This window comes from Microtus pennsylvanicus, chromosome 19 (assembly GCF_037038515.1).
Source record: "Microtus pennsylvanicus isolate mMicPen1 chromosome 19, mMicPen1.hap1, whole genome shotgun sequence".
In the NCBI taxonomy this organism is placed as follows: Eukaryota; Metazoa; Chordata; class Mammalia; order Rodentia; family Cricetidae; genus Microtus; species Microtus pennsylvanicus.
The window spans coordinates 23,086,113-23,108,905 of record NC_134597.1 but is presented as its reverse complement, the minus strand read 5'-3'; the positions used below and the strand labels follow the sequence as shown (position 1 = coordinate 23,108,905).

Below are 22,793 nucleotides of genomic sequence, written 5' to 3'. Positions count from 1 at the left end.
GCTGAAAATTAGCACAGTAACTGGCCTTTGTGATACATTTCTCCAAAGTAGGGATTCCCCTGTACCAGGTAAGCATATATAGACTGAGTGACCTTATGAAATGATTTGATTTCCTTTCATTGTGACTTTATAGTACGGGTGGTATTTCACGTGACTGTAGTCTCTGGAGAAAGTTGCTTCTCCCTGCTTCTGTTTGTCTGTTCATCTTGCTGGTCACCAGAAACCATGATTTGTTGGCTCTAATTTCCTTGAAGCAAATGGAAGCCTAGGGGAAATCCTCCAGAGACTGTTGGCATTATGCTGTTATTTTCATTTCGGTTAATTCGTCTTTAAATAAGGTTAGTTCTACCCTGTAAGGTCATTAAGAGATGCCAAATGGAATCCCGAAGCTCCCACACGAAATAGACGATCCGTAAAGTTTAACTCCTTTTTGTTTGGAAAAGAAACTGCCAGACTGTCATTGCCTATTTGCAAAACTAGCTGGGGCATGTCTCCTGCCTGCTTTACAGCAGCCACCCACACATTCTGGAATATGTCTCCACAGGCCCATATGCTTTTCATGGGGCTAATATATGATGGATAGAATAACGAGTAAGTCTAAAATCAAGTCACAGACAGCATTCTAGTTCGTGAAAGGACTAGAGAAAAGCATCTAAGTAAAGCAGCATTGTGAGTAACCGTATCCTTGGTCCTTGCTCAGTGAGAAGGCAACTGAACCAAGTAGCCTTGACCTTTGTTGCTGAACAAGTTCTGCAGCTCCCAGAGCAGGCTGGGGCAGGTGTGTGTGTGTGTGTGTGTGTGTGTGTGTGTGTGTAGTCTTGAGCTAAAAAGGGGTTTGAGATTGCTCACCTTCTCTTAGTAATTCTGTAGTGTGTGTTGTCCTTGAACCTGTGCATGACTCAGTCTCCCTTTTGGTTTTAAGGTTCTCTAACTCTTGCCTTAACATGCTGTTTTGTTTGCCCTCCTAGCAGGGAGGGTGAACTGGTTCAACTTCATTGTAGCAAGTCCTGGCCTGCTTTGCAAATGGTGCTGGCAATGAATTCTCCAGCTTTCTTACTTGGTCAAGTTGAAGAAAGCTGAGCTTTATCATCTTAGAATACATTTTTTTTTCTGAAGAAAAAAGAAAAAACATGATAAGCCATCATCAGTTCAAATTGATTGAGACTAAAAGAAATCCTGCCATTATTTCCTACTTGTCCATGCCTAACATGACATCATACCATGCATGACACTCTTAAAGATAAAAGGTGCTGAACATAGGAAGTGTTGACACTGGAATTAGAGACCAGATGGGGTGCTTCACTGGTCAGGTTGTCATTGCCTACCAAGACACCAGATAAAATTTCCTAGCACCTGCCTAGGATTATGAGGGTTGAGAAATAGGGGCCACAAGCATATTTGGGGAAAGACTTGGAATTATGGGACTAGAATATAGAAGATAGTAATAGGGGTTGGAAAATAAAATCTGAGACCAGAAACTAGTCAGTGCCATAAGAACCACAGTAAGAAAATAGTATTGACATTTAAGGGCTTTTTAAAATTTTGTTTTCGCATTTTCTTTGTGTATAGGGGGGTATTTTTGTTTTTATCTTTTCATTGAGCTTTTTGATCCTTTCTTGTGGGCTTACCCACCAAGGTCATTTAAGTTCAAAATTAGCTGGAGCTCTTGCCACCTAGGACAGTCATTGATAGAATTGGGCGCAGAAGTGGAACTGATTGGAGACTTACGTCCATCCTTATTGTCTTAGTCACTGTTCTATTCCTGTGAAGAGACACCACGACCAAGGCAATTCATATAAAGGAAAACATTTAATTGTGGGTTTCCGAGGGTTGGTCCATTATCATTTTGGGTCCCTATGGGCCTGTAGCAATATCCTAATGTAAAAACGCATTCAGTTCAATTTCAGAAGTCCTCATAGTCTTTCACAGTCTCAAGACCAAGGTTTTTCTGAGACTCATAACAGTCTCTTAACTGTAACCCTTTGTAAAATCAAAATAAAAACGAGATCACCTATTTCCAGCATTCAGTGGCACAGAGTATACATTACTATTTCATAGAGGAGGAAAGGGAGTATAGTGAGGAAATGCTGGACCAAATTGAGACCAAAAGCAGCTGAGCAAATTCCAAATTCTCTTTCCCCGTGTCTCATATCAAATCGCTCTTCAGATCTCCACTCCTTTCAGCTGGTTGACTGCAACGCACTTCTCTCTTGGGCTGGTTCCTCACCCTGTTGGGGGCTTTCCTCAGTGGTATTGCACTGCTCTGGCATCTCCAGCATCTTGGGGTCTCCAACACAATCCAGGCTTCACCTTTACAACTTCTTGCAATGGTATTGTTGGGCCTCCATGCAGAGATACCCCTGGCACACAACTGACCCTTATTTAACCAAGAAGGGAGATTCCACAACCCCTTTCTTATATCCTTAACTTGAAAGCTAGAACCACACAGCTGGAACTTGGCTCCCTAATTCAAATACGTTTGTATCAACTTTCTGTTGATGGTTCCCTTCCCTGCTTAAGCTTTTCTTTAAGTCCTTTTCCCAAGTTGGAAGCTTAGTTAGGTTAGGTGGGATCTTGCCCTAGGGTCACCATTCCCTCTATTACTTTTAGCATCAGGCCTTTCTTTAACTTTTTATCTCCTTGAGCACAGGATTAAGCTCCATTATTCCATTACATTTTCTGGTGTTCCTTTTCTCCTCAAATTATACATTTTGTGTTTTTCCTTGCTCAGCTTGATCCTTTTCATTATAGAGTGACCACTAGTAACCGCAGAGCAGAGTCGGTAGTGGGCTGTCTTGAAACCTCTGGTAATGCTAATAATCTAAACCTCCTCAATTTAGCCTCAGTCAGACTTTTTTGGACAAGGGCAGAAAACAGACGTACTCTTCTCCAAAATAGCATAAGAATCACCAGGTGGTAGAGATGCAGTGCCTTTAATCCCAGCACTCGGAAGGCAGAGGCAGTTCCAGGACAGCCAGTACTACACAGAGAGACCCTATCTTAAAAAACAAAACAAAAAAATTACAAGAACGGTCTCCAGGCCATTTGCTAATAGTCTCCTCCACTGAAACCTCTTTAGCTGAGCTGTCATGATCTATATTGATCTCAATACCACAATGGTCCATCAAACCCTGCTTAAAGTGTCTAACCAGTTTTCTTGTCCAAAGTCTTCCGTATTCCTCCAACAAGCGGCATGGTCAGGTCTAATGCAGCGATGCCCTACTAGTCCCTGATACCAACTTCTGTCTTTTTTGTTTTTGTTGTTGTTGTTGTTTCGATACAAGGTTTCTCTGTGGCCTGTCCTGGAACTAGCTTTTGTAGACGAGGCTGGCCTCGAACTCACAGAGATCATCCTGCCTCTGGCTCCAGCTTCTATCTTATTCACTATTCTACTGATGTGAAGAGACACCACGGTCAAGACAGTTCTTATAAAAAATAAAGCATTTGATTGTGGGCTTGCTCACAGTTTTAGAGGTCAGTCGATGATTATCTTGGTGGGGAGCATGGTGCTGGACAAGTAGCTGCGAGGTCTGCCTCCTGGTTCTTAAGCAGAGAGAAAAACAGATAGGCTTCTGGGCTTGGCTTGGGCTTTTCAAAACTCCTAAAACCCTACCCCAAGTGACACCTTTCCTCCAACAAGCCCATACCTCTTAATTTTTCTCATCCTTTCAAAGAGTTCCACTGCCTGGTGACTAAGCATTCAAATATATGAGCCTGTAGGGGCCATTCTTATTAAACCACCACTGGGAGCATGGCCCTATGGCTGGGAGCTTTACACCCTAATCCACAGGCAGCAGGGGGAGAGAGCCTGGGCCTGACATAGGCTTTTGAAACCCCAGTAACACACTTCCTCCAGTAAGGCCTGCCTCCTAATCCTTTTAATCCTCTCAAACAGTTCTATTCACTGGTAACTAAGCATTGAAATACATGAGTCTGTGGGGTCCAGTCTTACTCAAATCAGCACACTTACTTTGCTATTCACCACAGTTCTCTTGTCTTTAAACATTACTTATTTGGAGTTTATTTGATTGGTTAGTTGGTTTGGTTTGGTTTGGTTTTTTTGAGACAAGGTCTCCTTATGTAGCCATAGCTTGCCTAGGACTTACTCTGTAAACCAAGCTAGTCTGGAACTCACAGAGATCGTCCTGTCTCTTTCTCACAAGTGCTGGACTAAGGGCACGCACCACCATTCTCAGCACTCAATTTCAATGCTCTTTTTTCTCACTCTCAAAAAGGAGCTAGATATAGAGGTATTCCTCTGTCTGGGTTAAATTGAAAGATCTCCATTGAAAACTGGGTAAAAATTTAAACATATAGGAGATTGGGATAATAAAAGAATCTTGAGTCTCTAGCACTTTGGGGGTCCTTGTGTATACTCTCTCTTAATGGTTTGTTGTAACACTCACAGCAGCCTCTGGTAGGTTACTTACCCTTCCTCCTGATATTGGAGACATGAATGACATGAGCTTGCATGCACTTGGCTGCTTCCTTAGCATATGCTGTTGATTTTTAAATAGACCAAAAAATATAATTTTGTTGGTAAAGCTTGTTAAATCAGTAGAAGTGTTAGGAATATAGATATAGTTTAGTGGTAGGTTGCTTGCATAGCATGCACAAGACCCTGGGTTCAATTTCCCACTATGCTAGATAGAGAGTATTGTTGCCTGTGGCGGAGAAAAACTAGAAAAAAAATTCTGAAATACTCTGTCAACTCCTGGAGTCTGAGCCAATGAAATCAACACAAATATAGAGGGACCTCCTACACCAATTCCCCTTTCTGTTTAAACAAAAAAGAAAGGCTTCCACTTTAACATAGTAAAATTACATATAACAAAACAGTTATCAAGCAAGAATTACAGTTACAATATTTATTTATATATATTTTATATTTTATCATAATTAAGGAAAACTATTTATTCTTCAACTAAATCAAAGATTCCAGAAGGATATAATATTACCTAAGTAAACCAGAAATAAGCAACTTCCGAAACTCTAGAAATGACAAAGACATCTCGCTGTCTGGACAGTCACCCAAAGTTCTTCTGTATTGTTGGGGCATCCATCTTCGGCCTTCAGGCCCATGGTATCCAGCAGACATTTCCATAAAGCAGGAAATTTCAAAGGCAGTTCAGTCACTTTCTGCTGTGTCCTGCAGAATTTCTCACAGACTCTTTCATCAATCCAGGAAAGAGCAGTTTCTTGCCCAAATGGCTAACCAACTCCATAAGGAACCTCTTTGATGCCCATCTTCCTCTTGAAGTAGATTGGTGCTGCCAGGAGCAGACGTGTTTCATTGTCATGAAAAACCCTGAGTTATTAAAACATTAAATGCCATATTTTGTAGTCTTTGAAAGATATGAAGAATGCCTGTCTAACTGATATATATCTAAGAAAATCTAACTAACATGACGACAAGCTTGACTATTATTGATGATTATCCATTAACAACCTATATTTCCTAATTATACATTACATTTTTAATGAACTACACAATCACAATATCTTAATCAAGATCAGAAATACTTTTACACATAACAAAATTGACCTTAAATTTAAATCACTAAAGCAAAATCCATACTAATGCAAATTATCTATATCATATCCCCCTTTAAATGTAAAAGAACACTTATAAACAAGATTTGGGAATATGGACGTAGTTTTTTCTCTCCAAACTGCTTCATGCTGTGTGGGGGCACTGTTAATCAGGTCTTTTGTGGTGTATCCTGTATGCTAGGTTCATCTCAGTCTGCAGTTGAGTGAAGTAATTTTCTGAAGGTGTTCATGGTGATCTTTCAGGAGGGCGTGGTCTATCATAGTCAGGAACTCTCTGCAGCACGCCCTAGAAAACAGCAAAAAGCTGTGTTAAACTCTGGTTTTGTGTGTGTGTGTGTCTAGAATTCCTTTTCAAGCCCTCTCAGGTTTTACGTGGAGTTCATTACTACGTTGGACGCCACTCTGTTGTAAAACACCAATTTTGGACCTTGCTACTTGGTGAGGGAATCTGTAGATAGGCATTTGATACCTTTTCTGTTGCTAGCTTTTACCGGTTACTTCCTCTGGTATTTAACCAGCACAGGATGGCAAGTCTTCTTGAATTCTAGGCTATATCCCTGTGCCTGAGTTTCTTAGTCAGGAGAGGGTTTCAGGAGGAGTGTTAGGAAGTGCTTCCTTTCTCTTGCTTTGGCTTAGCCCCAGGTTCAGTTAGCAAAGCTGTTGGGGAGATAGCTAGAAGAATGAGATTTGCCTCAGCTGATTTCTGGATGGGTGTAAGACAAAGAAGAGTCAGGTGAATATTGGGCTTATATATTATAATACTGGGTCATCTCAGCATTTTCCAAGAACCAAGTCCTGTTCTCCTTTTCTGCATGTGTTAACCCTTTTCTTTCTCCCCCTCCTTCCATGAGGAGATCCTGAGCATCCTGTTCACTAGAGAATCAGTGGCTGATAGTCCTAGTTACTGGACGAGCCTTGTAAACAGCATCTGTCTTTGAATGAGAACAGGGAACCTACTGGCTGTCTTCCTTTGAGGGCTTCTGGGTTCCTTGTGTCAGGAACTTCAAGTATTCACATTTATTGAGTTGGTTTTGCTCACTGCTCTTTTGTCATGAATGTCTCATTTATATGAATGAATTTGAGTCCCCGAGCAACATGAAGTAAGTGATGGATGAGGAAACTGAGGAAAGATGGGCGTCTTGTCCATGAACACAAGGGCCAGGAATCAGCCCTCAACAGTTTGTCTCCAAAGGTCATTCCTTGAGAACCACCAAGCTTATAATTATCTTCATTTATGGAAGTTCATTTTTACCTGAGTTCTGGGAAGATCTCAGTCATGAGTTGATGGATCCTTGGCATTGCACTACTCCCCAGCCTGTTGGCTCTCTTGTCTGCAGTCAAGCGCCACCCACCCACCCTTTCTCTTCTAGTGCCGAGGAATGTAAGCAAGTTTGCTGGGCCTTGCGAGATTTCACCAGGTTGTTTCGGTAGCTCAAGCTCACATTCCTGCACTGTGCCTGTCGTCCAGGTGAGTTGTATATGCTTTGGGTTCTTTCTGGACTGGTGGAGAGGCTTGAGAATGGGGTTATATTTAAGGCTCATTGCTGAAATCAAGAAAAAACTTAGGGCTGGAGAGATGGCTCAGTGGTTAAGAGCATTGCCTGCTCTTCCAAAGGTCCTGAGTTCAATTCCCAGCAACCACATGGTGGCTCACAACCATCTGTAATGAGGTCTGGTGCCCTCTTCTGACATACACACAGACAGAATATTATATACGTAATAAATAAATAAATATTTTAAGAAAAAGAAAAAAGAAAGAAAGAACTTAGTGTGCAGTTATCGCAGTGCCTGGGACTTTTCAGGACCTTGATTGTCTTGGACCAGAGCAGGCAGATTAACCATGTATCTGGATGCCATTTTCCATTCCATAGAGGGGAACTGTTGCAGGATGCACCTGAAAACATTTTTCCCTAATAGCTATTTCTAGCCTAATAAGTGTGTGGTAACAATCAAATTGGTACTTTTTAACCTTTGCTGAGAACAGTGGTGACTGTAATTCCCGGCACTGGTCTTCTAAGGCAGGCTTGCCAGGATTAATGTGTGAGCAGCTTATTCTTATTGTTTCTATGATTGAACTATGCCAAGGAGCTGTAGGAAAGTAGCAGTTTCTCGAGATGTCTCCTGATGGTCAACTTTCTCTATGTGTGAGAAGCTCGGCTAAGGAAAGGAATGAGTAGGTGGTAAAATTTACTTAGCAGTTTATTGCCTAAGAAAGGCAATTCTGTAAGCCCGCACTTTGACATCATAAGGAAGATTTATTGTCCCACCCATAGGCAATATTCTGAATCCTGCACTTGTTGTTTCTGTAGTGAATGCATTATTAGGTCAAGGTGATGTTCAGTAGTATCTTACCACACCAAAAATTTTTCTAAAGGTTGGTTCTTTAGTAAGTAATCTGAGGTTGTCAATGCATTGATAGACCTCAAGAGGTTGCTTGTAGGCAGCTGTAGATGTTCTCTGCTTATCTTCCTCAAGCCCTTACTAAGTGTCAGGTACCATTCCTGTGTGTTGAATATATTAGCCAAAAGAATCTTCCTATGGGTTTCTACTACTGTACTCATTTTACAAAGAAGAAAATTGAAAGTCAAATATGTTTAACAATTTGCTAAATGTTACAGTTAGAAGCCAGGGGAGGCAGAGTTCAGGAGCAGGATTCTGGTGCCAGAGCCCTTGCTTTAGCCATTATAATAGATGACACATCTGTTCAACAGTCTTGCCATAGAGTTTAAATCATTGTTATAACAAAGCCCTCTTTCCAAACTAAATCTTGCGTGAAAACCCAATATTTAACGGACTAAAGTGGAGCTTTTCTGGTGGTTTACCATGGAAGGCTCAGTTCTGTTGGCTTCCTCCCAACCTTTACATCATCCTTAGTGTCTGCAGCTCAGCACTGGAGACATGCTGCAGGCAGTGGTTTAGGGAAGTTGATGTTGCCATGAAATTAATTGCAAGTTGAGAAAAGCCAAACTTTGGTTTTGCATGTGTGTTAACCTGAGCCCTGTAACAGAGCCCAGTGAGTGCCTGAACACACGCATCGTGCTGCCTGAAGGCGGCTTTCATCCTGCTCACTGTCCTCTGGAGCCCAGCTCTCAACCGTCTCTTCTCTTTTGTCAGGAATGTCTTTTTTTATTAGAAGACAGGAAGAAAACAACCCAGACTGTGTCCCACAATCAGAAACCTCCGTTGTGGCAGAGGGACCTTCACTGCCGCCAGACAGGGAGAAGCTTCAACCTCCCGAGGCATCCTGAGGAGTTCCTGTTTGGGGTGTGAGGGAGAAACAGCACGGCTTTAAAGGTGGCCGCAGCCTGTCCGGCGTGGTGGGAGGGGAACTAGTTTCCTGGTGAACTTCTTTTTAAAAGGAAAAATAATTCAAGGAAATTTAAAAAAAAAAAAAGAAGAAGAAGAAAAAACCCTGGAAGCTGGGATGAAAGCAGAACTGTACCATTCACCTGGTAGCAGATGACGCACACGATAGACATACACCAGCATGCAGTGCACATACAGAAACATAACAGTGAGAACTTTCTGTGAGACAGGCACGTTCCCTAAGGGAGATGTGGAAGTCAAGTGAGAAACACGGCTACACTTGGAATTAAAGAGTCGTTCATGTCTCCTCTGTTGTCCTTCCTTTAAACTTGAGTAGAAGGATCACATGCACACCCCAGCCGTTCCAGACAAGGAGCCTGTTCTGCTTTCTGTCACCATCAGGGATGAAAGTCAGAACTAGCCAGGGCCAAAGTTGCTATTCCTGTAGAGCCCAACCCTGCTGTTGAGTTGCTGAGTCCACTCCAGTTCACATGCTAAGTCATCAACCTTGGGGAGAAAAACCAAAATTGAGGTGGGTGGAAGGGATATAAATGTGTGTTAAATATTTCTTTTTCTTAGTGAATTATTCATCCAGACATAGGAGGGGCAAGAACAAAAAAGGCTATGGAGAAAATGTATTTACAAGACTACTTGTATTTTGCTTAAAAAGTGAAAATTAATTGACCTCTTGGGACATGAGGCTGAAATGGGAAACCCAGAACAGACCTTAATGAGGGAGTGTGGTCTTGTGTTGCCATTAGATTACAGGGGCACTGTTCTGTCCTGTGGTGTAACCATCTCAAGATGAATCAACAGCACCAAAAAAAAAAAAAAAAAAATAGAAAAAAAGAAAAAATAAAAACCCAATTTTTAAAATTTTACCGGTCTTTGTTTTTGTTTCCATTCACTACCTCACTGCTTCAAAGTGAATCTGGCTCGTCCACCTGTGTAATCAGCCTTTGTGGAGCCTAAGGGGCTGAGCAGAGTTTAAAAAGGCAGGTTCCACCCTGGGAGTCGCCCTTCAAGAAGCTGCTGGTTCTTCCTTTCTGCTGCTTCTCCTGCTTCTCACCGTTCATGCAGCCTCAGTGAGAGCGAACTGTGTTCATGTCATATAGTCACAAACACATAAACTGGGAATGAACTGTGTGCCCGTGTGTGTCTATGTGCTCACACACGTGTCAGAAGCTTAAAAACAAGGTTCAGTCACCTTTGACATGATACACCTGTGAAATTATGCCATAGCTAAAAAGATGGTGAACATATGATATATGTTGATGGTGTGTATGTGATATATATATGCGTGGGAGGGGGCCACACATCATGGAGGCCAGAGGAGGGACATTTCTGTGGCCCTCTACTTAAAACCATTGATATCTCAAAACCTCATAGGACTGGGCAGTGGTGGCACACGTCTTTAATCCCAGCACTTGGGAGGCAGACAAAGGCAGGCGGATCTGGCCAGCCTGGTCTACATAGGGAGTTCCAGGACAGCCAGGGACACACAGTGAAAGCCTGTCTCAACAACAGCAACAAAAAATTAACAACCAAATACAGAATCTTGGATGGCGTCCTAAAACCAAAAGGGTAGGAAAGAATTAACTAAAATGTTAGTGGGAAGTGGGGGAATGAAGGGTTCCATCTTGAGATAGGGTCTGAAGGCTTTGACTTCTTGACACTAAAGGCTCCCATGGAAAGTACACATCCCGTAGCTGAGCTTGCATCCCCAGCCTTGTTTCTTATTTTTCAAATTTTATTTATTGTGTATGTCTGAAGTGGAGGGCACACATGTTTTTCTTTAATAGCTGGGGATCTTGCTCAGTGGCAGGTCACATCCTTAGTGCCCCCCCAAATGTTTTTGGAATACACGCTAGATATTTATACTATTATTTCTCATATTTACTTCAGAATAACAGTAGGAAACCAAATGGGAGTTGGAATGAGAAATGAAAGGCTAGATAATGTTCCTGTGAGCCAGGTTCCAGTGATGAACCACAATTTGCATGTAATATCCTAATATTAGTAGCACATGCATGAAAACAAGACTTACCTTTTAGTCGCATTCCACTCTTGTAGGCACGCCGTCCCAGACTGGCTTTGAACTACTGAGCTTCTTGTCTTCACCTCCTCAGAACTGGGATTACATTACAGGCATAAGCACCATACCCAGGTATGTTGGGAGCAGTGAACTCCCAGATCCTGAATTTCTTGTAAACAACTTGTTTTCCTCTGCTCTGAGACAGCCTACAGCAGCTCTGAGTACAAGACCCTCAGGAGTTCCTGATGGCAGGGGAGTGGTTTCTGGTGGGTTTGGCTGGAGTGTGGCTATCAGTTAAGGATCCCTATATATAAGCGGCTCTGGTACACAATAAAGGGGAGCATTCTTGGGGCATTCCTGTTTCAAGGATGACCCGTGTCTCTGTGTGTCTTTGAGTGTTTAAATCTCCAGGCCCTTGCCTGGCTCGCGAGTGGTTCTGTAGTGCAGGCTCAAGAGTTTTTACACAGCTAGGCCTTTTTATTTATTTATTTATTTATTTATTTTGCGGTGTGTGGGGGAGTGGTTCAAGACAGAGTTTCTCTGTAGTTTTGTAGCCTGACCTGGAACTACCTCTTGTAGACCAGGCCGGCATCGAACTCACAGAGATCTGTCTGCCTTTGCCTCCCAAGTGCTGGGATTAAAGGCGTGCACCACCACTGCCCAGTCAGCCTTTTTTATTTTGAATGTGTGTTACAATGAGTCAAACATGGCCTTGTGCATTGCTGAGCAAGCACTCAACGGCTACATCCCCGCTGTTAAGCTCATAGATTACTCCAGCACTTAAGAGATATAGGTAAGGACAGAGGGTCAGGGGCTCAAGTTTAAGGCCAGCCTGGTATCAGAAAGAGAAGAGGATCCCAGATTCTGACAGTCTGAAGGGGAGTAGCACCCAACTATTTTTTTTTTCACTCTTTTGGGAAGGTTTGGGCAGTTTTTAAGATGGCACACATTCAAATTCCACATCTACCTCAGTCTGCTTTCTCCTTGAAGCAGAATCAGCCAGGTAAATGTCTGTGAAGGCCCAGCTGACTTCCTGACGGGAAGACAGGGTCTCCCCAACCCACCCATCCCACTGCCAGACAGCCCACCCCACTGAAGCAAGGCTGGACAACAACTGAACAGTCTGGTAGAACAGAGGAGTTTCTGGGCCTGGGAACAGTCAAGGAATTAGCAGATCTGCTTTTAACATTTATTAGTCCAAAAATATATTAAATTCTACTTTGTACCCCAGCTTCTTAGACTCTGAAGGAAGGTAGCTGTCAGCCCCGAGTGTCTAGTGATGTTCTTGTCATAAGGAAGATGAGAAAGGCTCAAGCTAGGGAATCCCTAAATCAGGCCTATTCTCTGCAGAAGCCCCACGAACACTCCTTGGGTACTTTTTGCTAGAGGAATCGGGGTAACCATAAAAGTTGGCTACCCTGGGGTAACTGGACCCATGCATCTACGTCCCGGGCTAGTGATGCTTCTTCCCTCCCACTGAGCTGCTGGCTACACTTCTTCAGAGCCAAACATTACAGATCTCCCGGAGACAATGCTCAAATCGAAGAATTTTAGGGAGACTGTGACCTGAGGCCTCTCTTTGACGTCCAACTCTTTGGCCCAACTCTTTCTTAACAGACTCAGAAGTAGAACCCTGCAGCCAGCCAGGCCTGCTGGGTCCACTGCATTGCCCTGTCAATCTCCACAGTTGCCCCGGGAAACCCAGGCCAGCCGCTATCTGTAGCCTTGTTACTGCATGCCAACTGGATGATGCATGGGCCAGGGCCCTTGGCCAGCACCAAGGCCTGCCACAGGAGGGGCCTGGACCATGGGCTGCAACCGCTGCTGGGACTGCCAGATGTGATGGAGCTCTTTGAACTGCTCCACCATGTGGTCTTTGAGATCTGGGTTTGAGATCTGCAGCCGGATGCTGTCCGCCGACCAGGAGAGCTCCCCGGAGAACATCTCCAGCAACAACCTGGCTGCAACGGGTACCACCTGGGGAACAAAGGGAAGACAGGGCATGGAGAATGGTGCCAGGAGTGTTCAATCTAGCTGGGCATGAAGACATCGAGAGGCAGACGGTGGACTGTCTCATCCAGCCCCAGCAACCAAGTCCTCATGGTCCAGAGGGTCCCGTTTCTATCCTGGGTCAAGGGTCCAGCCCCACGCAGAGCTGGCCAGGGACGCACCTGTACAGTAATGAGCTTCTTCTCTCGGGGTTTGAGGTCAGGCCATTCTTCACCAAAGCAGAAGAAGATCTCAAAAGGCGGCGGGTTGTTGGTCTGACCCTTCTGGAACAGGATGAGTTCTGCATCAAGATTAAGGCCTCTAGTTAGAGGTTAGAACCCTATCCTGAGTGAGGGACATCCAGGAGGAGCATGGAATGGACCTCACCGTTGAGAAACTGCTCCAGGCTAAAGAGCTTTGTCTTGACTTCTCGTTGGATGGGGTTGGGGCGTGAGTCCTGGACTAAGGCACAGGGCCCACTCCAGAACACTTTGCACTGGCACAGACGGATGGCGTACAGGTCCTGGCCCTGCAGCTGGAGGATGAGCCCACGGTCCAGGACATCTAGCAGCTGGTTTGTATAGAAACGCTGCTTGTCACTAGGGATGTCCTCTGGGCTAGGGAAGCGCACTTGCTCCAGGCTCACAGGGCCAAAGAGTTCCACTTGCTCCTGGGTAGCCTCTAGCTGGCTGTAGAAGAGCCTACAGCCTTGGGGGTTGCTGATGGTGAGGGCACGGGGTGGCCGACCGCGGTACTGGAACTTGATCTCCAGGTCAGTCACTGTGAGACAGAGCATCAGGTCACCCAGGCTGTGAGCCCCATGGCTCTTGAGAGAGCATCAGGTCACCCAGGCTGTAGGCCCAACCTCCCCAGCCTCCCCAGTTTATCCCTGATCCAGGAGGACTGGCCTAAAAGCTCTCCTTCATCATCCTCCTTCTGAGTCAACCCGACCCCATCCCTACCAACCCGCCCAGCCCACCAGGGTCCTTACAAGGCAGCATGTGGGGGCTGATCAGCAGGTCAGGCAAGAGCTGTTCTGTAGGGGGCTGGCTGGGAGCCAGCGGTCCAGGATCCAGGTCCTCAGGGAGAAGCTGCTGGAAGTCAGCAGGATTTCCGGAGGGAGGGACCAGGAGATTTGGATCTGGGGCAGGGGGACCCAGCCCTACAGATGGCTGGAGAGCAGGTGGCCACTTGATGCCGCCATCTTTGGGTAAGGAGTAGGGTGCTATGGGAGGCCCGGGTAGCACAGGTTCTGCAGAGGATATGGTGAACGCGGCTGTTAACGCCACCTCACCACCTCCAAGAACTCTCCCAGGCCTGACCCCCAGCCTTGCCTCCCCCAGCCTTCCTCAGCACCCTCCCAGTTACCTAGGAGACTTGTCACTTCTTACACTAGACAACCCCACCACCACCACCACATCTCCCAGCCCTACCTGTGATGCTCAGGCCCGGCAACATTCTCTGGAGCTGAAGGGAAGACACGGGCAAGGGAGGAGGGAAGGCAGGACAGGTTATTAAATTGGTATGATGCCAAGGAAACGGTGCTCAACAAACAGGGCAGTCCCCCAGCTTCAGTCCAGTGGCAGCCAGACCCCACTTCTGGTCCCAGACCTGCCATCTTCAGTAGGTCATGAAAACTACCGGTTTTCCCATTCCCAAACGTGCATTCTGCAGGGAGAACTAACCACCAAGCCTAACTGTTGTGGAGGGTGGGCAAACATGTGACCACTGTACAGCAACAAAGCCCTAAGAGGGGCTAGACGGGCACTCTGTTCTCCTTCAGAGTCATCAAAGGAGCTGTGGAGGAGAGTGGGCTCCAGAGGAAGGGACCACTCAATCCTAAAGTGGGGCAGGGCAGCAGGGGTCCCACCAGGTCCAGCCTCATCAGCTTAGTGTAGGAGCCCGGTGAGTACGGCTCCTCTGCCCACCACTCAACCCGACCCACCTCTTCCTCTTCCTCTTCCTCCTCTTCTCCAGGAGTGTAATCTTCTCCAGGAGTGGGCTGGGACTCTGCATGTTGAAGGAGACAGAGCAAGACAGGGAGTGAGGAACAAAACAGGAACCAGGCCAGGCTGTGGCTCCATCTGAACAAGCAGAGAAGCTGGCTGTCTGGCTGGTGATTGAGGCCTATGATACCAGCACTTGGGAGGTGGAGACAGGTGGATGAAGAGTTCAAGGTCATCCTCAGCTAGTTAGCAAATTTGCCAGCTAGCCTGGGCTACACGAGGCCCTGTCTTAAAAGAACAAAATTCCCTGGGGTTCCATGATTCGCAAAGCTGGCCAAATGTGGTTGAGTCAAAGGACCCAGCATCAAGACGCAACAGAGCAAGGTCTCCCCTGAAGCCAAAAGCCCAGCACAAGGGCAGTGGTAAGGAAGCAGCAGGAGCCCTTGCCCCACTCCCAGGTACTGGTAGGAGCCCTGGGATTATGACCTGGCATGGCCCACACAGAACACCCTGGAGCCCTTGGCTGGAAGGTCCTCAGGCTTCCTTGTACCCAGAGGTCACAGCTTTCCCGGCGTCACACAGGGCCAAGCATCGTACCTGCAGGAGCGGGGCCATTGGAGCAGACCTCGTAGATCTTGAAGGGCTGAGGTGGCATATCTCGAGGACCATCATAGTACAGGCGGAAGTCACGGCTTTTGTTAAGGGCACAGCGCAGGTTGGCCTTCCACTTGGCTGGGTCAGCCTCGTCCACCCCCTCGGTGTACTTCCCCGTCTCTTGAGCCCAGGCCTACGGAAGGAAAAGAAGACTGCAGATTACAGGGAGCTGTACCTGTCACTGAGACCCCAGCAAGTCTCTTGTCCTACAGACATCACTGCTGAGAATTTTGGCCACCAGGCTAAACCTTGCTAAGGCTTTGTCTGTGTTAGGTGAATAGGACTAAGCCATGTCCAGCCCTTGGAGTTGGAACAAGCTCAATGAAGTCTGTGTGCTACTCGCTGCTGCTAGGAAGGCCAACAGGTACAATCTAAAAGGAACATGTCACTATACCAGCAGCCAAATTATCACTGTCGTTGTCACTATCATCGTCATCGTCGTGTTAAAGATGGAACACAGACACTCACACTTACTAAACCCATTCTCACTACCACTGACCCTCAACCTGCAACTGACCTTATTTTGCATGGCAATTCGGTAACATCAGGATTATAGGTGTTTCTTCTCTTTAAACTAACAATTTTGATAGACTTATATAGAATATAGGAATATCCACACAGATTGTGGTAAGAATCAAGTATAAAAGCTAAAAAAAACATATATGATTTTAAAGTTTTTACAGTCAGCACTTCTTTGGTCTAAACAATTTTTAACTCTGAACTCCAGACCTAGACCGACCATTATAACAATGGGTAGAAGGCAGGAGGAATTATGTTTTCTTCCTAACACGGTCTGAAGTGTCCAAACACTGAGTCTGGGTGCGGTATAGCGAATCCTTCCAGCCGCCACTCAGTGGTCACAAGAAGTGAGGCAGACGTGCGCTGGAAAGGAAAGCTAATCCTGATGCTGGGCGGAAAGATGCAGGTTCTAAACCAGCACGGCTTTATCCAGCGAAATGGGTCCACACACAGAGGCATTTGCACTGTGTTTTTCATGTCTGACTACTGAGTCTGATCCCTGGACCCACACTGGAAGGAGAGAGCCAGCTCTTGCAAGTCGACTTCTGACCTCCACACACATGCTGTGGTAACTACACACTCCCCACAAGGAAGTAAACAAATAAGCAAAAATGAAAGCATATGTATGGGTTGACTGTTTTGACAGACATCTGTCATCGGGGCACTTCAGACGGGAGGGCGGAAGGATCGGAAGTTTAAGGCCAGAGTCAGCTGCATAGCAAGTTTGAAGCCAGCCTGAGCAATGTTAAGAACATTTCAAGACATATAAAATAATAAATAAGTAAAGCATGCGGGGGGGGGGGGTCCCGAGTAGCAGATGGTGAGCACAGCGTGAGCAAGGCTGGTCTTGATCCCTAGCATAAAGCTTTCTTTGACGAGAAAGAGGCATTTTGGTACACGCTTGTAATCCCAACTCTGGAGGCAGAGGCAGGAGGATTGCCACACATTTGAGGCTGGTCTAATCTACAGAATGAGTTCCAGGCCAACCAAGACGACATAATGAGACCCCATCTCAAAATAAAACACATCTTAACATTTTAAAAATGTGACTGGATTCCAATCTTGCCTACCATCTACCCGTGCCGAAGCCTTAAGACGCTGCAGTGCGCAGCCTTGTGTAAAACTACTGTAGGGAGCCTGCCGGGTGTCAGGGTTAGAGACTGTCAGACCTGTGACACATGCTTATAATCCCAGCACCTGGGAGGCTGAGGCAGGAGGAGGACAAGATCAAGGCCAGCCTTGACTACAACCAAGAGTCTGGCATCATAGAGAGACCCTGATTCAAAAACCAGACCAAAACAGAAAGATCTGGTATTTGAACGCTGAGTCGGTGGCCTCATTTAGTGCACGTGTGTACTCAATGTGTACTCTTGTGTGACAGCGAGTCAAGAGCTAGGAGCATTACAAGGACTTACAGGGGGACCTCCCAGAGACCCTCCTTGTCCACCTTGCTCTAGGCTACAGCTTAGAAGTGATCCTGTGTCCCCGAGTCCAGGCATGGGGTCCCCTGAGCACTGTAGCTGCAGAGTGGACCACCTCCAGGAGATGATCATGGATCTCCACTGGGGGAGGGGCTGCCCCAGAGGTCTAGACAGCACCTTATCCAAGGCTTACCTTGAAGATGGTGTTGTCTCCCTCCTGGCTGGGCCCATGTCTTGTGGCATGGCGCCAGGGGATATAGAAGAGTTTCCTTTCCCCATTGACCCACTGAAGTCCTGGGTACTGGCAGCTGTTCACCTGGGCCACCAACCAGGGCTTCAGCCTTACACGGCGGGGTGGTGGGGGAACCCCCGGGGCTGGCTGGTTCATGGCAAAGGGCTCTGCAGAAGAAAGCACAGCAGACCTCAGCAGATTCACACAAGATGCTCCCTGAAGGCCGTGGGTGGAGCCTTGCGAATATGGCTCAGTGCAGGCTGAGGTCAAGCCTGTTTTCCCAGCCTCCTCGGCTTTCTTGTGGCAGGCTCACTCGCTGTGTGGTTTCTGTCCTGGTGGGTGCTGTGGGCCCCTTCCTAACGGACCATCTGTTTTCGAGGGTGCACTCAGTACCCAGCTGCTGCTTCAGTGGAGAACTGCCCCAGTTGTCCCAGTGTCCCTGGTCAGGACACCCAGCACTCTAGAGTCACACCACAGCCAAAGCTGGCTCCCTTACATGGAGGTGGGCTAGCAGGTCACAGGCGCTTCTCTACGGTTGGCTATTGGCACCATGCCTTATCCCTCCCATTCCTGCTCCATCTTTCCCCTCTGCAGTTTACTCCAGCTCTGTCCCCTGAACTGCCCTCCCATCCCCACCAAATCCTCTAAACCAGGATCCAACCTCAGGCTTCCAACGGAGGCCAGCTTTAGATAGAAGCAGACCGTGTGGATGGGGTGGGGTGAGCTCATCCCCAGCCCACAGGGCTCTGTCATCACTTTCTGGCCTTTTTGCTAAGATCACGTGTTGAGCTGCTAGTCCTCCTCAGTTTCTCTCAGGGGTGATGCTTTCATCCCCCTTGACCTCCTTATAAGAATCCCATTAGTCCACTCAAATGACACTGGGCAGCTTCGATGGCACCACTCTGAAGCCATCAATGTCCTAGATGTCCTAGCTTTCAGTTCCTGCCCCTTTTCTCACATTCCTTCAGCGCCTAGGAAGCCTCTCGAGCAGTGGTTCTCAACCTTCCCAAAGCTGCGACCCTTCAATGCAGTCTCTCATGCGGTGGTGACCCCCAACCATAAAATTACTTTTGTTGCTGCTTCATGACTACAGTTTTGCAACTGTTACAAATTATCAGGTAATTATCTGCCATATGACCCCTATGAAATGGTCATTTGATCCCCAAAGGGGTCATAACCCACAGGTTGAGAAATACTGCTCTAGTGTTTACAGACCTGTGACACACACACACACACACACACACACACACACGCACACACGGTGGCAGGAAGTACAGGCCAAGATCTAACAGCTCCCCACTAGAGGCAAGCCCCTGGGCAGGCGACAGGACGCATGAGACCCTGATACCCTCCCCTCTCCCTGCTCACTCTCCTCTAAAAAGAACTGGAAATTTACAGCAGTCTAAGGCTCCCTCTTAGCCGCCCTCACTCTGGGAAGTTCTCTCCCTTCTTTGGCCATGCCCTGGGTCTTGAACTCTTGGACCCAGAGTCAGAGGCAGGAAAGAGGGAGGCCACGGTGCCACCAGCTCCTTAGATAGGAGTCACTTATTTGGCAAGTTAAGGGACAAAATGAGCAGGCTTGCCTTTTGTAGCATGGAGCCTCCGTTTCCCCTGCAATTCCGCAGCCAGTATCTTTTGGGTTGTGGCTGCTACATGCCACATCCAGGCTAGCAGACTGTCACTCTGCAGACTGCAGGGCAGTGCCTAGCTCAGCTGTCAGTGACCCACGAACAGTAATGCCAGCGCCAGCGTTGGACAGGGAGGGTGGAGATGCTCCCAGCCCTGCCCCCAAGCTTAAGAAGACAGAGGCTTAGTTCCTCTTTCTACATCAGCCTCCACCCTGACCTAAGGGAAATGAAAGTGGCCCTGATGGGACAACTCAGAAATCTGACTCATTGGGCTGACTTGTGGGCTGACGGCGGGAGGGGGCATAGAGAAATCTCATGAGAGTCTGCAACCCCCATCCTCTAGATCATTCCCTTTCTCTCAGACCTACTGACTACCACCTGCGTCTTTCTTTGTGGCTCTCAAGAAGCTTTGATCCTAGAGCAGCTGGCAATTCTGCTTACAGGAAAGCGGACACAAGGACAGGCGAGTTACCCTGAAGACCCCACACAGTCCATCCTGTAGCTGGCCAAGGTGCTCTGAAAGGAAGGCCAGGACTCTCTCCATGCTTCAGGGACCAAGGAGCCAGGGACCAGGGCAGCTTTCTGTCCCAATCTGATGTTTAATTCAGAGAAAGGCTTTGAAATTGTTACTCTGACCTCAGTGTTAGGAAGTGGCTCTGAGTCTGACCCGGGGTCTGCCAGTTGCCAACTCCAGTGTCTAAACATGACTGCCTTCTCCTGGGTCTGGAAGTTTGGAGTAAAATAGATACAGCACCCAAATTGAGATCTGTTGGCTATCAGCCCCGTAAAGGAGAAACTTCAGAAATGTCAAGAAGGGTATAGACTGCTGAAAGCCCGAGGAAACATAAAATTAGGCACAGAAGCGTCCTGAGAAGCAGTCCGTGAGTCCCTGCTGCAATGGAGAGTTCCCACAGCTCACCCCAGGGTCCTGAAGTCCCAGGTGAGGTCACCTGGGTCGTCAGATCACTGAGAGCTACGAGGGCTGGTGGGGGAGATGCTGCCATAACGGAGGTAATAGAGGCAGAACCTCAAACCCCTCCTGTCTGGCTCTAAACCCCACACCCAGCTCAAGGAACAGGCAAGGGGTTACCCGCATCAGGCACGAGCCTAAGTCCCGCCCTCTCCAGGTGAGCCCCACACCGGGGCCCCGCCCCTTCGGAGTGCAGACAGGCTGACTTACTGGGGCAGCAGGTGCGGCAGGAAGAACCTTCTCTCAGCTTCCTCCCAGGGGCAGGTTGGGGAAAGGCCAGAGTGCAAGGGAAAGCCCCGGAGCAGCGATTTTAGTTAAAAGGGGTGGTTATCCTACCTCTTTCCTAGTCCTAAACCAGGAGCTTAAGGAGTAGGGACTGCTACTCCTCACCTGGGGGCCCCCAGCTTCTCCAGCCTCCTCAGTCAGCCCAGCCCATGTCCTTTCTGGTCCTGTTCATTTATCACCACACTGGGTCCCCTCTCTGGGTCGGCCCCAGAAGTCACCGCAGTGTTCTGGCTTTAGTATCCGTTCCTGGACCACTGCTCTGGCTGGGGACGCCCCGCTCTGCTACGCCAAGAGGAGGCCAGGAAAGTCTCCACGTGCACCCCGGCTCCTAGGTACCGGCTCTGGGAGACAACTGTACAGCGGTTGGAAGCCAGCCCTGGGCATCTCCCTGCCTGGCCTGCGCTGCGGCCGTACTGCTAACACTTTCCCTCCACTTTCAGGTTCTAAGTTGTTTCCTCTTAAGCTTAGGAGCAGGTCGTCAAGAAACCAGACCAAGCATTGCGCCCCCCATTCTTCTTGACTGCTAAGAAAATCGGCCTCCCTTTTGAGCCACGAGTCAAGGGGCGGCGCCACTATTTGACACCATCTCCCCCCAAACTCTATTTCCACAAATTCCTGCCCTTGGATTTAAGATCCTTGGGAAGGATGACTGAAACCTCAGCCTCTTACTCGAAAAGGTGAGGCGTGGCCGGGGAGGAAGGACTGGGCTGTGCGTGGAAGGGATCCTCGGTGCCAGACTGCGGCCCCGCGCGAGAGCGCTTGGCATCCTTGACCCTGGCGAGGCGCGAGGAGGATGCGCACTCGTTATTCGTTCCTCGTCCCTCGCCTGTCGGGGTTTTCCCCGCGCCTGTAGGATGATGGCGGCCGGAGCCCAGCACTCCGAGCTGCCTGGGCGTGGAGCGCCTTGAAGACGTTGGCGTCGGCCGGGCGCTGCCTGCGATGGGCGCCCACCGCGGAGGAGCGGGATCGTGGCCCCGCCGACCCTCTTGGGCAGGTGTCCCCAGGGGCGCAGGCCGCCGTGATTTGGCAGTAGCCGGAGACGGTTCCCACCACCCTCCGTGCGCGAGACGCAGCACAGCCCACAACTCCGGGACCTACCTGTCTGCGGTGCGCCCGCGGGGAGCCAGGAGCCCCGGCCGGGCGCTGCGGCCGGTCTGAGCCCTCCCCGAGCTGCGCCTCCCGCGGGTCGCCTAGTCCGCCCCGCACTTCCGCATCGTGCCGCCCCCGCCTCGGGCAGCGCCCCGCCCCGTCCCACTCAACCACCCCGGGTCCCCTGCACCGACCCGGCCACCGCCCACCGCGAGGAGCGAGGCGCCAGGCTCGGGGCCTCGCCAACATCGCAGACAGCTCAGCGGCCCGCACGGAAGGCTCCGGCTTCTTCGGAGAGTCAGAGTCACCCATCACCCGATCCCCAGACACCCCGTAGCCGGTCCCCACCCAGTCCGCGCCCGCCTGGAGCTGGAGATCCGCTGTGCACAGGCGTCAATGAAGCCACACTCCAGGGCGTTTCGAGGCGACTGAGAATCCCCTGGTTCTCCGCTTCCCACCGCGACCCAGCTGTAGGCTGCCCAACTCAGAGACCCCTTTCAACCTACCCTGGGCCGCTGTCTGTCTCCAGCCTTAACATACATACACCTACTCCGACGCAGACTCACTCTGTGGCTGCAATCCCGCCTCTTCTTTCTCTCCTACCTTCACAGTGGGTTTGCCGTTTGAACTTTTTTTTTTATTATTATTTCGGTTCCATAAACCTGCCTACCTGCTGATGTCGGCCTCAACTTTCACACATCCTGTTCCTGTAGGAACATTCTTCACTCGCTGACTCCTGCTCTTCACCTTTCGGGTCAGCATCTCATATTCTGGGAGTCTAGGTGGTTTTTCCGGAAGGGTCTACTCTTTGAGTCAGCTTCTGGTTTGTTGTTGTGTTTGGTGTTATTTGTTGGCTTGTTTCGTTGGGGCGGGCAAATGAAGGGACAGCTTCCCAGAGTCCTGGGGACCGAACACAGGTTGTCTTGCTCTGGTGGCAAGTACCTTTATCCAATCGATGATCCATTTCACAGGTCCCGGTTTGTGATGTTAATGTCTGATTTTCAGTGAAATTCAGCTTAGTGGGGACCAGTCCTGTCTTGCATCATTCATGATCTGTAGAAATTTTTATTATTGTGTTTGTTACTGATGCTGGACCTTGCACATGCCCATATACCTGCCCTGCTCTATCATGGTTTTAAAAGATGATTGTTTGTTGGGTTTGTTTT

General features: G+C 48.3%; 2 protein-coding genes across 9 annotated transcripts in view; one reads left to right on the top strand and one right to left on the bottom strand.

Moving 5' to 3' along the window:
* The window catches only part of Tnpo3 (transportin 3), a 78,840-nt gene extending 69,100 nt beyond the window's left edge, over positions 1 to 9,740 (top strand). For all 4 annotated transcript variants that reach the window (XM_075953662.1, XM_075953664.1, XM_075953663.1 and 1 more), the window contains 2 exons: positions 6,924 to 7,021; positions 8,668 to 9,740. In XM_075953662.1, the coding sequence (XP_075809777.1) occupies positions 6,924 to 6,984 (61 nt within the window). In that variant the 3' untranslated portion in view covers positions 6,985 to 7,021; positions 8,668 to 9,740. The remainder of the gene's footprint in view (positions 1 to 6,923; positions 7,022 to 8,667) is intronic.
* A 2,331-nt stretch (positions 9,741 to 12,071) lies between these two features.
* On the bottom strand, positions 12,072 to 22,319 carry Irf5 (interferon regulatory factor 5). 5 transcript variants are annotated; one of them, XM_075953670.1, is made up of 9 exons: positions 21,637 to 21,765; positions 17,617 to 17,822; positions 15,427 to 15,616; positions 14,829 to 14,893; positions 14,317 to 14,350; positions 13,875 to 14,135; positions 13,271 to 13,663; positions 13,066 to 13,184; positions 12,072 to 12,871 (listed from the first exon to the last, which is right to left on the bottom strand). In XM_075953670.1, the coding sequence occupies exons 2-9, from the start codon at positions 17,809 to 17,811 to the stop codon at positions 12,623 to 12,625; spliced, it is 1,506 nt and encodes a 501-aa protein (XP_075809785.1). In that variant the 5' UTR covers positions 17,812 to 17,822; positions 21,637 to 21,765; the 3' UTR covers positions 12,072 to 12,622. The 5 variants fall into 5 exon arrangements, 4 of the variants coding, with proteins under 4 accessions (XP_075809785.1, XP_075809784.1, XP_075809783.1 ...); XM_075953669.1 differs by lacking the exon at positions 21,637 to 21,765 and adding an exon at positions 22,298 to 22,319 and having other exon boundaries at positions 12,478 to 12,871; XM_075953668.1 differs by lacking the exon at positions 21,637 to 21,765 and adding an exon at positions 22,134 to 22,156 and having other exon boundaries at positions 12,478 to 12,871.
* Positions 22,320 to 22,793: the final 474 nt, after the last annotated feature.